A 16,626-nucleotide genomic window follows, 5' to 3' on the forward strand; every position below is an offset into this window, starting at 1 on the left:
AGGTTGCGATGTTTTTTAAAAAAGCTAACAGTATGTGCTGTGAACGTTAGATAGACATGGGTATTTGACATGGACATAATTCCCCAGCAACGTATCCACAGCACTAATTGGGTATAAATTACTGTGCGAGAAATTCCAAAAGCTCCATTGATGTCTCGCTCTGATCAATAATGTACTTTGTTGCAGCCTAACATATGTCCACTCGCGGGAATATATCAATTCGTTCATACGATCGCACAGTCGGTGCGAGATATTCCACCAGTAGAACGTGGTCGTCAAACACCCCCACCCCACACACACGTTATCAATACAGGTAGAAGGCACGTTTCGTTACAAAAAAAGTGATCGTCCGTGGCTGAACTCCGAAAGCTGGTGAGTTCCAGCCATGGCGTCGCGTCTCCCCTGCTACATTAATAGTAACCGCGGGACTGCACGACTCAGCTCAAGTAACTCTGACTCCCTGGGCGACCCCTGACTGACAGTTGGAAGTGCCAATAACTGGCGCATCTTGTGGTGATCGTCAGTGACTGCGAGTAGCCAATGCGCGGAGCGAAGGGCAGTGTGACTCCGGTGTGCGGGCGGACCTTCGGGGCAGGATCAAGCCTGTGACAATTGTTTAACTTTCAACTCAGAGTGAAAGTTAGCAGCAACTTTTTTTAAAAAAAAGTTTTCTCTGCGGACGACTTTGATTGCTAAAAAGTTATATTTGTTGCTCAGAAGGGCGAATACTACTCGATGTATTTAAATCGAAACGCACCGCTGAATTCCTAACTAAAAGATCAGAGTAACGCCGAGCGCATGCACAATTCCCAGCAGAGTGGCCCGCTATAATGCGCAGCAAGCGCCGTCTGGCCTGTTGGTGAATCGCAGCGTCGGGCCGGTCCCCGGACTGGCGGCATGTTGTGAAAAGGCAGGCAATACTCATGTCCCCGCCTTTGCACCGTGATCAGCGGCTCCGTCCCCCGATGCTTCGGGTAAAGTGGCAGCCCGTCCTCTGCCAGCTCTTGTCAATTGCGACGATTCATTTGTTTGAAAGGAAACGATTTGTTGTTCCTAACCTGCACCCTACATCTATGCAAGTATTGTAAACCGCGGCGACAGAAGTGAGAAGGAATCGGGTGAGGTGTGGGGGGGGGGGGTGGGGGTGGGGGGGGTGGAGAGCCATGTTCATTAAATGCATTAAACTTTAATACAACTGTAAATACATTTGAGGCGAGCGTTATAGATTTAAAGTAGCCCTAGCAACGAGGCGCGTGCAAAGGCAATGTGGCTGTGAGTGTGTTGCTAAGGGCTGCGGTATCCAGGGGCCGGGGCCCCGCTCTGCCACACTGACGCGCAGCCACTCATTGGGCGAGAGCCCGGAGACCGGGACCCAGAGCCAGAGCGCGCCAGCAAATCACAAGCTAATTGATTAAGTCGAGTAATTTGAATAGTCTTTAAGCCGCGCCTGGAAACGTGCCAATCGGCTTTCAAGAAGCGGATGATTAATCGCAATGCATTATTGATAATCATAATTATACCCCACACATGCGCACTGAAGGCGGCAGGGTCAATTTCCGTAATTTTGCAACTCCAGAATTTGTAATTTTTTATTCGCTTGCTGATGTATCAACCACCATGTCGCGTCGGAAGCAGGCGAAGCCGCAACACATCAAGTCGGACCAGGATACAGCATTATCCGCAGAGAATGGTGAGTCTGACTGTGAGTAAAATCTCCCAAAGTTTGAAAAGGGGAGATTTCTGGAGTTAGGCGGCTTGAAATTAACACTATTTAGTAATTAGCACGCTGCCTCTTGTTTGGAGGCTCTGATACTAATTGTACAGAAGTCACGATCTGCTTGCAACTAGACTGATATACACAGAGATGAGTAGAGATGGGGGGGACCACTTAATGTGACTGAGCCTTTGGCTGTATTTTCTTTTCTCTTTTCCCTCCTCCCCCACTTAACCCCCCCCCCAAAAGTTTAATTTCGTACCTTTGTGGGAGCGTGGAAGGAAGCTGGTCCATCCAGCAAAGCACATGTGGAATCCAAGTATCACGTCTTCCAAAGTCTCCCTGTAGGTTCGCTGGTGGATTTAAATGGCAGTATTCAGCTGAAATAACGCTGAATGTTTTGATGGAAAGGAGCCCGCGACCGTAGGCTAGGTTTAAAAATAACCTGCCTCTAATGATGGCAGCGTTGTGTGTGTCCCAATGTGACTTCAGTCACTGGGAGCCGAACACCTTGTTTGGGGGAAAAAAGTTCGCTCGGTTACTGTGGGTATGCAAGGAAAGCCAGAACGCGACTTTGTGGGTTAAAAGACGAAGGAACTCAGCGGAGAAATTGGATAAAAACGAGCAAGAGCAAAAATAAGGAGCGTTTGCTGAGGGCTTGAGGCAACAGGATCTTGGGGGAGATACTCGAACGTGACCCTGTTGTTTCTCTGGCCTTTTTCATGTAGAATATGGATAGTTTACGGCATTTTCACAAAAACCACCGAATCTGTGCGAGAAAGTTCTGAGTATTTTAACATCCTGTTAATAGTCTCAGCGTTGTACTTAGGTGCGGAATTTTCTTTTGAGTACGAGTCATTTGTGACGATCTTGAAAATAATTAGTCGACGCAATAACTTGTACAAGCCTCTTTCTTATTCCTATTTGAAAAACTGTTTACAGTGGAGATAAATGTAAAGCTTTGGACCATTTGTTTAAAATACAACAATTAACTAATTTATGTCTGTACGTTGCTGAGTTGCTAAATATTTATTATCTGGTTTTTCACTAGAAAGAAAAGGCCGGGCTGTTTTAAAAAAACAGATAAATAGGAAATGATTTTGTTCGCAATTGCCATTCGTGTCGTTTCGGAGGAGCCTGGTTATATTTCGTAGCCCCGGGGTTAGGAAGCACCTTTGACTTTGTTTCCAGACACATAGGACGATTTTTGGGCGATAACAAGTCCGCTATGCAAACTCCACGATTGCTCACCCCGTTACAAAAAACAACAAATTGCACTATTAGGGAATTTGCAGGAGCTGACGTGCCAGTTCGGATGTGTGTGACTCATCCTGATCTGTGAATAGAGCGCACAGTGCAGTCAGCCTCCTGGATCAGCCAGAGATTTACTATTAAACCAGTCCAACAACACTCAACCAGGGTTATTCATTAAACACTGCTATCACTACAAAACTGAACATGGGTATGTATTTTCACTTTTCCACAAAATTATCATTGTTTAAAGGCAATTAATATTGCATAAATTGTAAATATTTCCTCAAAACCTTTCAAAAATTGTATTGTATTTAATTGACAAGTAAGGGGAGATTTCATATCTCCTTTATAAACTTAAATGTTGAGATAGTGGAAGGCCAGTTATACTTGTGGATTATTGGCCATGTAAGAATAGATTTGTTCCGTGTAGTTTCACAGGTAGAAACAAAATATACTTGCATTGCACTGTTGGAACTTAAGGCGCTTTTCATATCCAGTTGAGGTGCTAAGTGATGTAATTTAGACATTAAAATGAAGGGGCTTCTATATAATTTAGAAGGCTTTTTTTGTCCACTATTTGCAAATACTATATTTATCAGCTCTGCGTTGCAATAATTTCAGGTTATGTATGTGTGTGTGTGTGTATATATATAAAGCGCATCAATGCGTGTGAATACTGATTGAAGATAAGACGCCTTATCAAAAAATGTTAAGTTAGTTTATCGATGACACTTTGGCAATTGAAATGTTTTTTCAAGCTATATTATTATTGCATCTGAGACCAAAGTGGCCCATCTAACCTACTTCATAGGAGAATTGCAAGACAAAAAGCGATTTTTTTGGGGAGATTTGAGTTTTTCCGAAGATACTCAGCGAACGAGCTAGCAATGTGGTCACCGCGTAATCTGAAGAACTCAGCCTCCATCTTTTTTGTAATCTAGTTTGTTGGTTTTGTAACTTGTTATTAAAAACGTTTTTTTTGCTTGTACTTTTTAATTTAGTTTCGTCTTGAGCTGAAATACTTAACATTGTTTTTAAATGCCGCATTGTCACGTAAACTGCACAAACACCATTTGGATGAAAATACTTTTAGGCTATGTTGCTTTATTTCCTCGCGCAACGTAAGCTTGTATGTATACTGCAGTGGGCTTCATTGGCACAGTTAAATAAACATGAGCCTTTTGCGCTCTCAAGTTGCATCTGAAGTCACTTTGCAGTAAGTATGCATTTTCCTTATGTAATTTAAAGATCCATAGTTTAGCGGATTGGTTGTCTGGAATTATTTTTGGGGGGGGGGGGGGAAACTTGGATTTGCAAGTAGTTCTGGTTTTATTGAAGAAACAAATATTTGCTGTTGTAATGTAGTTACTTTGTAGATTATTTGATAAACGGTTTAGTAAGAAGACTAAGGGTTTATAAATGATTTAAGTCTCTCAGTGCTGTAAAGATAACAGTATTGCCCGTATTATCCCGGCGCTGTAGTAAATAGTGGTATCTTGTGCAATTCCTTATAGTGGAAGCGACGAAGTACTTTAGTGTTCTGCTGTTTTAACCTTTGCCGGCCTCCCTCCATCCTAAGGTGACAAGAGTTCATAATACAAGATGTACTTCAGTACCTTTTGAATTGACCCCAGAACTCTGTTCCTCAGCTAGCCTAGCAGGATATCAGTAGTTTGTTTCAGCTTTAACCTTATCAGTGCTACACCAACCACTAAGCCTTTTCCCCTTTCCCCTTAAACGCCAGACCCCTGATGAGGTGATTGACGGCTGGTTCCCACGCCAGTTTTACCTTACCTACAACAGGGATTTAGTTTCTTGTCACATTGCCAATATTTATGCAGTCAACGCTTGTGTGTAGCCCAAAGCAGAAATACTTTACGTGTGAGTGGGACAGTGGGACTTCTAAGTTTTTCTCACTTCGTGTTGCAACCGGTACCCCATCTAGTGTTCATTCTGAGCTACCCATCTTTCCATCTGACTGCGGGGATTATTTCATAATCGAGTTTCGCTCATAACTGGCAAATCACCGCAGCTTCGGCGTAAATTTGAAGTACTGTATATGTTCAGGGATATACTTGACTTAATTATCTTAAAGTATTGAAGATAACGAAAAGATACGTAACAAAATCTGAAGTAACTAAAAGTGATTTGTCTTTTGGGTAATTGAACCGTTATCAGTTATGCTTATTAATTGCTAAATTTAATGTACAGAATAACTGCAACACACCAAGTATATGGTGTCTTTATAGTATTGATGGGTTTCATTTATTATAAAGTCATGAATGTAAAGTTTCAAACCTTTGACAATAAATATTTAATACAAACTGCTTTGTAACAAGATTGAACAACCGTTGGTATGAATATGCTATAAAATTAATAGTTAAATAAGCAGTCTTCAGTTGATAATTTGTTCTGTATAAGAACTTTAGAGACTTGTTTTAATCTATAAAATGTGAAGGGACACAAATAATTAGAGGCTTTATTTTGTCGATTGTGGCTGGTAACTAGGCTCTGAGGTTGGCTTTAATATCAGATATAAATTGTTTTGTTTTTGCATGTTTTTTTAAAATGGAATTAGATTGGCTTCCGCTGGATTTGACATTCCAGTATTGAATAATTTTACAGATAGGTTCACTCCACGTGAAGATTGTGGAGGTTTGTACTTCAGTTTTTTTCAGGATGTGTTACAAAACTGAAAAAGTGGGTTTTGTTATTTCCCACAGTAGTTATTTAGTTTGCATTAGTAATTATTTGTTTAAGCACAGCTGACCAAGCAGACCAGTTTCTAGATTGTCTTTGTTTTCATAAATGTGATCAAGTTGAAAAGAAAATCTATGTGTATAGGGAGTCTTGCTAACACTGAGGCAGAACATTACAACTTTATAGCAACCATGCATTTAGAATTTCTATTAAATTCTCAGATTTGCCCATAGTTCCCTTTGGAAAAATTATTTTATAATGAGAGCATAACATGAGTATTAGAGGAATTTTGTCATTCTTTCACAACTATTAGTTTGGCAAATGAACACGTGTGTAACATGAAATCTGTGAACCAAGTAATTTAGTAAAATGTGCCTCAGTGTTATACTTTGGCTCTGTATTTTCAAAACTGTCTGGTTCCAACAAGGTGATTTATTGCTGTTTCGGTTTTCCTTGAGTAATTTTGTTCTGATTTCCTTCCTAAAAGCTTACCCATGTTTTCAAAATGCCATTCAGAAATCTTTTTTGTGCAATTCTTCTTGCATCTTAAAAATAAACAATGGTTTTTGAATATATATTTGTGTAACAATGCACAGATAACTTCTAAAACTGTGCTTAAAAGTAGAGAGTGCAAGCAGGTCACAGAATTACAACTTCGTACATATTAAATTGAATGTACTCCAGGAGATGACATTAATGGCCATTGTTCTGAATGCATCCCAGGACACTTGGGCAGTATGGCAATTGAATCACATTATTTCAGATGATCTCCCCAATATCTGAAATTAATTGTCCCTGTGCTCTGCTATGGACTTGGATTCTGATGTCATGGCAACTTTTTATTATCTAATGCTGTAGTAAAGGGAAACATGCAGGGAGATAATCCCTGAATTAAACAAGATCAGCTTTCTGTGCCTTCCCTCATGACCACACACCATTGTGAGACAGAAGTTGCTGTCCTCATGCTGAGCAAACAATAGGGAGTCATCCTGTCCTTGAAAAGGATGAAGTGGGTTAGAGTGCTGAAATTTTTTGTTTGATTTGCAAATTAATCCGCAGTCTGATGAGAAATGCAAGCAACCAGTGCGAATGAGAAAGGAAGTAAAAGGATTTTTCCAGTGAATGGCCTGAATGGGGACAATTTGCTTATCAATAAATCAGATTTTAGAACTAAATGTTTCAAGTTGACAAATATTTCCTACTGTGCAGCCTCTGTCAAAAAATTATTCCTGAATTTGGCTCTGCTATGTACCATTTACCATTACCTCCAAAGCTTCTTTGAATTAGTTTAACTAATACACAAAATTGTCAGTCTTTGCAGAGTATAACATTTTTCTATTGTATTTGCTACATACTCAACTTTTAAAAGCATTCATTCCACTTAGCTTGTTTATATACCACAATCAATGTATATTTCCCTCACATTAAGTTCTTTTATTTTTACTAAGTGATGCAAATTTTTAATTGTTTTGGAATTTGATTAACAAATTGCAGACATTAGATGGTTTTGAACTGAAAATAACATTGCCACTTTGTTTTTATTCATGTACCTGTTTGTGTTTTTGTGAGTTAAGTATAATCCAACAGATTTTTAGTTTTCTTAATCTTATCAGATGCAATTTGGTTAGGAAGACAGCTGACACAATGCTAACATGGTTATTGTCTTGGCATCCGCAATGATATTGGACCTTAGAACGGACTGGATTACTCTCTGCCTTAGCTGAATCGGTTTTTATTAAAATATTTTGCAGCTCTTGCCCAGTAGGCTTGCTAACAAATTGGCATTGAAAGAAAAGCCATATGGACAACCACTTGGGATCTTTTTTAAAAAAAATATTGGTACAGTGTGGTTCTTTTCTGAGTTTGGGAAATTGTGACATATTAGAGGAGAATTTAATGTCTGCTGGGTACACCGTTCCTTTATGAATGTGTCTTGACCTGTTGGCTAGGTGTACCTCATTCTTTTGAGAAAGGGGAAAAGATATTTGCTTTACTTGAGTGCATAGTGTCTATGTTAGTGGAAATAAAGGATAAGTATACCATTCTGTTGCTTATGAATACAGTACTGATTTGGAACAGAAGGGTACATTCCCCTGTTTAGTTTCTCCTCAGTGACTTCATTATGCAGCCAAGCGAGGGAGAGTTTTTGCTGGTTTCTGCGTTTTTCAGTTGTTGATATCTATCTTGATCACGGCCTGACCTTGCTGTTATGGCTGATGTTAGCAATACCAGGAGAATAATCAGCATTTCACCACTCTTGTCATCACAAGTTTGCACTTGAATATGAATCATCATCACTTTGGATAATAATGTTTAATAAGACTCCTTAAAATTGATGCAGTTCTTTGGAAAGTCTAAAACAGTTGTGTAACATTGTTACAAGATTAACTATTTTTCAAAGATATGTGGGAACTCTAGGTCATGGAGGAGACTAAGTAAAAAAATGTTTTTATCATTTCTAAAAGGATGTGCATTTTTTCTCACATATCAACTTCTTGAATAATACTCTGAACTATTAAATTATTGAGGTACACCAGCAGAAATTCCTAATTCTTCAATACAATGAAAATAAACTTCTTAATACATGATGCATTATAACTTGAATCCTAATGACATCACTATGTTTATTCCAAGTATCTTCCTGCATTCCATTTCTAAAATATTGGGGCATTGCGTCAGTTTTGTAACTACCTTTGGTTGTAAAGAGAGCCTTTGATTACTTTGCATGCCTACAGGAAATCAAGGGTACCAATGTGGTGAGTAAATTGCAATGCTGCTGTCCCTACTTAGCACCTGGATTATTAAATTGCAAGTGTCAAGAGGCCCACACAATTTAAATATTGTAATTTTACAGTCGGATACCCAAAGTTTCCATCAATTATGTTCAGCTACCAATGTATTCATAGCAAAGTAACTACATAATCTTCTAATCTAGTTTAATTAGGTATCCTTCAAAATATGATGATATAAAGTAATAGCTATGAAAGATTGAGGAAAAAGTTAACAATTTTTATACTTAATGAAGTTGGCATAAGCATCAGCAGACCTTTTTGTAAAGCTATAAATGTAATGCCCCATTTAGAATAGTTAAATGATATTTTTAATCAGGCAAATGTGTGTCTATAATAGTCAAATACTTTGACATTTAATTGCATTTAGTCATCATAGCAAAATTAGTCTACTGTATCATTTTACTTTGTTTCTAAAAGCTTGAGACCTGTATAATTCAGGAAATTGATGAAACTGTTAATATACCCCTGTATCTCTTGTCTACAGTGATTTGACTGGCCTCTTTCACCTGTCAAATGGCGATTGGGATCTGAATGATTACAAATTGGTTTAGTGACAGGGAGTGAACTGTCAAAGACCCATCTTATTCTGCTGGAAATGAAGAAAGCTGACAGTTGTTAGAGTCTAACGAGTCCTCAAATGTTTGATTTTCATCCAGTGGACAAGGGATATGATGATGTGTATGAAATATTGGAAATCAATACTTTCTATGGAATTTCATTAAGCTCCAATGTCTATAATTTTGAGAATTCTATATTTTGATGAATTGTCTAAAATACAAGATTCACTGGGATTTGGTGAATGATTGGATCCAAATGCAGCCCTCCGAGGTTTTCATTCCTACTGAAATGTACAATGTAGAAACATTGATTCCACCCTACCCCCAACCCTTTTTATTGCGTCTGTAGAGTACTTGTCCTATGTTTGATGAGAAACTTTGCATCATCTTGATGGACGACTAATTTCCTATCCCTTTGGATTGTTTTAGGAACTTCACGAGGAGGACAAGAAGAACGAGTCAGTAAGAATGGGGATGCTCATGTCTGTGGCCGATGTTGTGCTGAGTTCTTTGAACTGCCCGATTTCCTTCATCACAAAAAAAATTGCACTAAGAAACAATTGGTTCTGATTGTAAATGAAAATTCTCCTTCGGAAACCTCCTCTCCACAATCTCCTGATAATCCTATTGAAGAAGTAAATGACAAGACTGAGAATGCAAGTCAAGCGGACTGCAGTGACCTTGTAGAACATAAAAAAGTTGACCAGGAAGAATCCATGGAGGTGGACACTTCCAGCATCACTAGCAACAGTAATGTCAGCAGTTCTAACAGTAATAACCACAGTAATACAAGCAGTAATTATCCCACAATGGGTACCTCAGCTGTCACAACACCTCTACCTCACATAGGTGATCTAACAGCTCTGGGAAATTTCTCAATGTTAAATAGTAATGTGATCATTGAAAATCTTCGAAGTACAAAAGTGGCAGTAGCCCAGTTCTCCCAGGAAACAAGATCTAATAATTCATCGAATAGTAAAATTGCTGTTCCAGCGCTTATGGAACAACTACTGGCTTTGCAGCAACAACAGATCCATCAGTTACAGCTTATTGAACAAATCCGTCACCAGATAATCTTATTGGCTTCCCAAAATGCAGAAGTTCCATCAGTCAACAATTCCCAAGGTAATTTAGGAACTGCTGTTAATCCATTAACTACACTTAGTTCACACCTATCTCAGCAACTTGCTGCTGCAGCTGGGCTAGCACAGAGCCTTGCCAGCCAATCTGCCAGCATAAATGGTGGAAAGCAACTTCATCTACCTCAGAGCAGCCCTGGAAGCACCATAGTTCAGCCTAGCAGTAGTTCTCCAAAAGTAAACACATCCTCATTGCCTGGTACTATACAGTCCTCTGAAAGCATGTCCACAAATACACTTGGTGGCTCTCAGCTAATCAGTCCTTCGGTATCAACAGTGTCCACACCAGCTCTTGGAATCAGCAGTTTACTAAGTCCTGCATCCAGTTTGTCCAGCTCACTGCTACCTCAATCCTCCACATCCACTTCCGTGTTTTCCAACCCTCTCTCGAGCATTGAAACAACTTCAGGAAACCTTGGTTCATTGACAGCCCTGGCAAATCAGAGGAAAGGCAAGCCACCAAATGTGGTAGTATTTGAGACTAAAAGCAGTTCTGATGAGGCTTTCTTTAAACATAAATGTAGGTTCTGTGCTAAGGTGTTTGGAAGTGACAGTGCCTTGCAGATTCACTTGCGCTCTCATACTGGTGAGCGACCTTATAAATGCAACATTTGTGGAAACAGATTCTCCACAAAAGGAAATTTGAAGGTTCACTTCCAGAGGCATAGAGAGAAATATCCCCACATTCATATGAACCCCTATCCAGTTCCAGAACACTTAGACAATGTTCCAACAAATACAGGTATTCCTTATGGAATGTCTGTGCCACCTGAGAAACCAATAACAAGTTGGCTGGATAGTAAGCCGGTATTACCTACACTGACCACATCTGTTGGGCTGCCACTCCCATCAACTATATCAGGTTTGTCTGCTATCATTAAGTCAGAGGAATGTCCGCCTATCTCAATTAATCAGTCTTCTTGCAGTCCTCCCGGATCGGTTAAGAGTGATATGGCGGCAACAGAGCCATCCATGAAAAATGCTAATGATTTGGATGAAGTGGAAGAAAGTGCTTCACCTACCTCAAATGGTAAACTAGATGAAAACACACAATCTATTAATTCTGTCACCAGCTTGGCTGTCCCCGTCAGCTCAAGTGCATCTGATTCAGGTCTAAATACTACTTCTGCTTTTACAACGCCACTTATACCACTTATGTCAGACCAATTTAAGTCAAAGTTTCCATTTGGAGGTCTTTTAGATTCTTTACAGACGTCTGAAACATCAAAATTGCAGCAGCTAGTAGAAAATATTGACAGAAAAGTGACTGATCCCAACCAGTGTGTGATTTGCCACCGAGTTCTTAGTTGCCATAGTGCGCTGAAGATGCATTATCGTACACATACTGGTGAGCGGCCCTTCAAATGCAAAGTCTGTGGTCGTGCATTTACCACCAAGGGAAACCTGAAGACTCATTATGGTGTTCATCGTGCCATGCCACCACTGAGAGTTCAACATTCTTGTCCAATCTGCCAGAAGAAATTCACAAATGCTGTTGTATTGCAACAGCACATCAGAATGCATATGGGAGGCCAGATTCCTAATACTCCTGTTGTGGACAACTATCCAGAATCTATGGAATCTGACACAGCATCATTTGAAGACAAAAATTTTGATGATATAGATGACTACTCTGATGAGAATATGGAAGATTGTCCAGATAGTAGTGTCCCAGATACACCCAAATCTGCTGAGGTTTCTCAAGGCAGTTTATCTCCATCTCCATTGCCGTCAGAAATGTCCAGTATTGCAGCTCTTGAGAATCAAATGAAAATGATTAATACTGGTCTTGTTGAGCAACTCCAAGCAAGCCTCAGGTCAGGTGAGAATGGATCAGCTGATGGAGACCAAATGACTAGTGACTCTTTCTCAATAATTGGGGATATAGAGAGCCAAAGTGTTGGAAGTCCTGCCATTTCAGAATCTACCTCTTCCATGCAGGCTCCATCCCCTACTAACAGCAACACAGACAGTCGTAGGTCAAAGTCACCAGGCTGTGAAGAGAGACAGCACAGAACTTTACTATCTGATTTATCTAATTCGGTGTCTCCAGCAACTACGAATGGTGCTGCCTTGGACCTGACTTCCAGTAATGCAGAACGAGTGATTAAAGATGATACTTTAAACTTGCTGTTTCCCAGTCGAGACCGTGGGAAGTTGAGGAATACATCTTGTGATATCTGTGGCAAAGCATTTGCTTGTCAGAGTGCCTTGGACATTCATTACAGAAGCCATACCAAAGAGCGTCCATATATTTGCACAGTATGCAATCGTGGTTTTTCCACTAAGGGTAATTTGAAGCAGCACATGTTGACACATCAGATGCGGGATCTTCCATCTCAACTGTTTGAACCCAACAACTCCAATATAGGTTCTAATCAGAGCTCTTCAAATGTGGCTGCCAACAGTTTGACATCCCTAATCAAAACTGAGGTCAATGGTTTCGTGCATGGGTGTTCCCAGGACTGCAAAGATCCACCTGCTAGCCTTATTTCATCAGGGCCTCTGTCTGCATCTGCTATCTCACCTGTCCTGCCAGCACAGCAAAGAAGAACTCCAAAACAACATTACTGCACAGCATGTGGGAAAACATTCTCCTCATCCAGTGCTCTCCAAATACATGAGAGAACACATACAGGAGAAAAACCATTTGCCTGTACTATATGTGGAAGAGCTTTTACCACCAAAGGCAATCTGAAGGTATTTTACTGCAGTTTATTATCAAATATGATCAAATAGTTCAAGTCTTTTAGTGCCAAAGCTTTATATGTATGGGAGTGGGCAGAGGGGAGACAAATTGAAACGATACCATGCTTAGTGATGAACAGAAAAAATAATATTTCTTGGTTAAATATCTGTACAATAATATATTTACAGCTTGTGCAAGTTGGATGATGCATGTAGTTAGGATAAATTTAAATGATATAACTTGTTGTAATGCACAGTAATTATCAACTGGTTGCTGAACATTGTGGTTCATTTATATACAGATTGTTTTAAGATTTTTACCTATCAAAGAACTGCTCAATTTGGGACCTTTGTCCTGTAGTTGCTCATCATATTTATATAATCTTTCTAACCAAATGGTAGACAAAATGTTTGCAATGTAATTGGAAAATTAAAAAGAGGAGGTTTCAACATTGAAGTCTGGTTTCGATGGGGACCCTGAGACGGAATGCCAGTGTTATCACTCACCTCGCTGAGTGCGGTTTGGTCAAACACTTAAGCATTTGTGGTTTAACTTTAAAGGCTGGCAAGACTGTGGGTTTAACTGAAGGGGAAAGTAATGTTCTCAGTATCATAGTAAATTACAGAGGTTTAGGTAACCTGTGCTGTTTAAAAGGCAAAAGTAAGAAAAAATGGCCTTGGGTCAAAATGATAAAAGTGTGATTTTATAATTAAAGCATATGGAAGCTTCTGGTTGCTGATTTGTTTGTGATTTGTGAATTGATGCATTTTTTTTATATACTTGATAAAATTTGAAGCATTGTGTGTCCTGATGATCATTTATCCAGATTGAGCATAGTATACTTAAAGGCCTTCCATAAGATGCTACCTGAAGTACAAAGCTCTGCTAATTTTTTCACCCAAGTTATTTCTTGTGAGATATCCCATGTCATATTTGAGGAACAGCACCCTTAAATCACTTCACTCTGAAAAGCAGCTGGATTTCCAAGCACAAATTAGTTTATGAGAATGTGTATTCATAAGGTGAGTGATATCAGACCTAAGAAGAGTTACTGCAAAAAGAAACTTAATCCTGCTGAATTAATCAACTGCAGGACCAGATGGCTTTCATTACCTTAAGTGACATCCAGACCAAAAGTCGTAAAGCTGCATGGATGTGTATGGAAAGGCTTTCATTTGTATCCAATGTGGCTGTAGCTGTATGGTCTAACTTTGTACCATCTTTACAGGTTCATATGGGGACACATATGTGGAACAGTGCCCCTGCGAGAAGAGGGAGGCGCCTTTCAGTGGATGGTCCAATGGCATTCCTTGGTGGCAATCCTATTAAATTCACTGAAATGCTTCAGAAGGATTTGGCTGTTAGGGCTCGCGATGGAGACCCATCTTCATTTTGGAATCAGTATGCAGCAGCACTAACAAATGGCCTAGCAATGAAGACCAATGAGATTTCAGTGATTCAGAATGGTGGTCTTCCCCCAAACCCTGCTAGTCTGGGCAATGGTGGCAGCTCGCCCATCAGTGGTTTAACAGGAAACATGGAGAAGCTTCATAGTGCTGATCCCAGTGCACCTCTAGCTGGTCTGGAGAAAATAGCCACTGAAAATGGGACAAACCACAGATTCACCCATTTAGTGGAAGACAACAAAGAAATTGTATCAAGCTAAAGTGATAGTCAACATTCCAACAATGGAAGTAATCTGGGGCATCTTTCAGGCCAATGGACCAAAGTGTTGTGAGAACACCTTTTGTACAATGCCTAACTTTTAGTGTTGTATGAAAAAAAGACTTATTTATTAGTGATAATAACTTTGCTTTGCAAACAAGTTGCAAATGTAAACTACTGGTCTTCAGCATCTTGCCGTCTATACTAATGGACTAGAGTGTTTTAAACATGTAAGTTTCCTAGCATTTGCAGATCTATTCTGTTAGGTGAATTTTGCCCTTGCATTAACTTATTTTATGATTTGTGAGTAATCTAGTTTTAACATGACTGGCATTGGTGGCAATGCCTCAAAAGACCATTCCTCACTAAGAAAGGTCTGTATATATAATGTAAAGTTTTGGTAGTCTGCTGGAGTATTCACAATCAGTTCATTGTTCAGTCATACCTTCCATTAACAAAATAACTGTAAATTGCAGACTTCAAACTAAATGTTGATGCTGTCACTCTGTAAGCAGTTTACTCTTTACTGTTTTAACATCAAGTGAAATTGCAAGTTTTTTTTTGTAGGTTACATAATTTCTGTTCAAAATGGTTCTTTGTATTGTGCTTTTCACTTACACCATCCTAAATGTTGATGAGTTTCAGTGAAGTAACAAGCACGATGGTCATCGTAGGAAACTCCTGTTATTGTACCTTTAAATAAAATAAAGATTTTTGCCCCATAGGTATATTTAGTATAGAAGAAAAATGTGCTGGACTTTCACATTGCTGCTACGTAAATGCATCTTTTGAACAACTTTGAAGGGAGTAATATGAAGCTATTATAGGTTATGTCTTGTGTGTGTATAAATATATATATATTATATATTTATATATCATAATGACATGTCTTGGGAAAATCATTAATGTATATACTGTACTGGTACATTGCTTAAGACGAAGCTTCATCTTCACCGACCGAGAGATAGTGTTTTATTGTGTAATAATTTTGTATTAGGTATGAAAAAACCCTTGTGACTGATATATGCACTTTCTTGGAAAGCTGGAAGGGACATTCCAGTTTCACTAAAATTTAATACCTACTAACAGCTGAGGTACTGTAATTCTTACTCATTTAATCAAATACATGAGTTTTGCAACAGCCATTCTTGAAGCGTGTGTATTTTTGCTTTCTCTGAATACTTTCTTTAGTGTTCCTATGCAATTTTTATAATGCAGTTAACTTTGGTAAGTCTCTATTTGTAAAAGGTTTTTAAACTAAAGTTGTGCAATGTTGTATTTAAATATCTACCAATATGACGTATTCCATTGTAGAAGTTTTTGAGCAAATGCAAAATGTGATTAGTATCTTGTTTAGAAAATTGGATAAGAGCACTCCTGTATTGTCTGACCTATGTGAAGACCACTGGGTAACTGAATGAGCACATTTCCAAAGACTAGAAGTCCGATAGGACCCTATTTCAGCAATGATAAATGGAAGTAAAATATTTCAATACACATTTTTTGGTAAACTGGGTAGTTAAGAAAAGTGCTGCTGACAAACTATTTGATGTACACTTTGACCCAAGAGATATGATCCTGCTGTTTATTCCTACTTTATGTATAAAGAGCCACACCAAGTGCCTTATTTAAATATAGAACGTTTATATTTTATGGATTAATGTAGTATGAATACTTGAAAGCAAAATGTCAGCCTCTTTGTTAAAGAGATTCCTCCCCAAGCCTTGTAGATTGTGTAGGATGTTTGGCAACTTAATCAAACTGCGTTTTAATATTGACCCGATTGATTGAGGTATTTTCGCTGCCGTCTGCTATTAGGGAATCATGGGGGTGTGGGGGGGGGGAATTGGACCGACGCTTTGCCAAAACGCCCCCTTTCCGCTGGAAATAATTCTTGTTGCTGTTTCTATGAAAGAAGCGCGATCTTATTGACAGACGTTTCGAGCTGTCTCTACTTGCTATTCGCACAGTATTGACATCGAAGGAGACAGTGGGAGCTTTTCCCAATGATTTCCCTTCATAAAGTGCTCACAGGGACAGGATTATAAATTCCTCACGTGCTCCTCACTCTGTGGTCGCTTCATAGGATCTTTAATTACAGTATTGATTAGATCAG

The 16,626-nt window shown here is 39.2% G+C and overlaps 1 protein-coding gene and 1 long non-coding RNA gene across 3 annotated transcripts in view; one reads left to right on the top strand and one right to left on the bottom strand.

The window, feature by feature from the left end:
* LOC132406830 (uncharacterized) overlaps positions 1 to 2,740 on the bottom strand; it is a 33,183-nt gene extending 30,443 nt beyond the window's left edge. Inside the window, exon 1 of the long non-coding RNA XR_009516263.1 lies at positions 1,977 to 2,740. This is a non-coding gene — a long non-coding RNA (uncharacterized LOC132406830). The remainder of the gene's footprint in view (positions 1 to 1,976) is intronic.
* sall1a (spalt-like transcription factor 1a) lies at positions 1,184 to 15,653 on the top strand. 2 transcript variants are annotated; one of them, XM_059992866.1, is made up of 4 exons: positions 1,184 to 1,690; positions 2,766 to 3,176; positions 9,447 to 12,856; positions 14,074 to 15,653. In XM_059992866.1, the coding sequence occupies exons 2-4, from the start codon at positions 3,173 to 3,175 to the stop codon at positions 14,509 to 14,511; spliced, it is 3,852 nt and encodes a 1,283-aa protein (XP_059848849.1). In that variant the 5' UTR covers positions 1,184 to 1,690; positions 2,766 to 3,172; the 3' UTR covers positions 14,512 to 15,653. The 2 variants fall into 2 exon arrangements, with proteins under 2 accessions (XP_059848849.1, XP_059848848.1); XM_059992865.1 differs by lacking the exon at positions 2,766 to 3,176.
* The last annotated feature ends 973 nt before the right edge of the window (positions 15,654 to 16,626 follow it).

Source organism: Hypanus sabinus, chromosome 17 (genome assembly GCF_030144855.1).
Source record: "Hypanus sabinus isolate sHypSab1 chromosome 17, sHypSab1.hap1, whole genome shotgun sequence".
Lineage (NCBI taxonomy): Eukaryota > Metazoa > Chordata > Chondrichthyes > Myliobatiformes > Dasyatidae > Hypanus > Hypanus sabinus.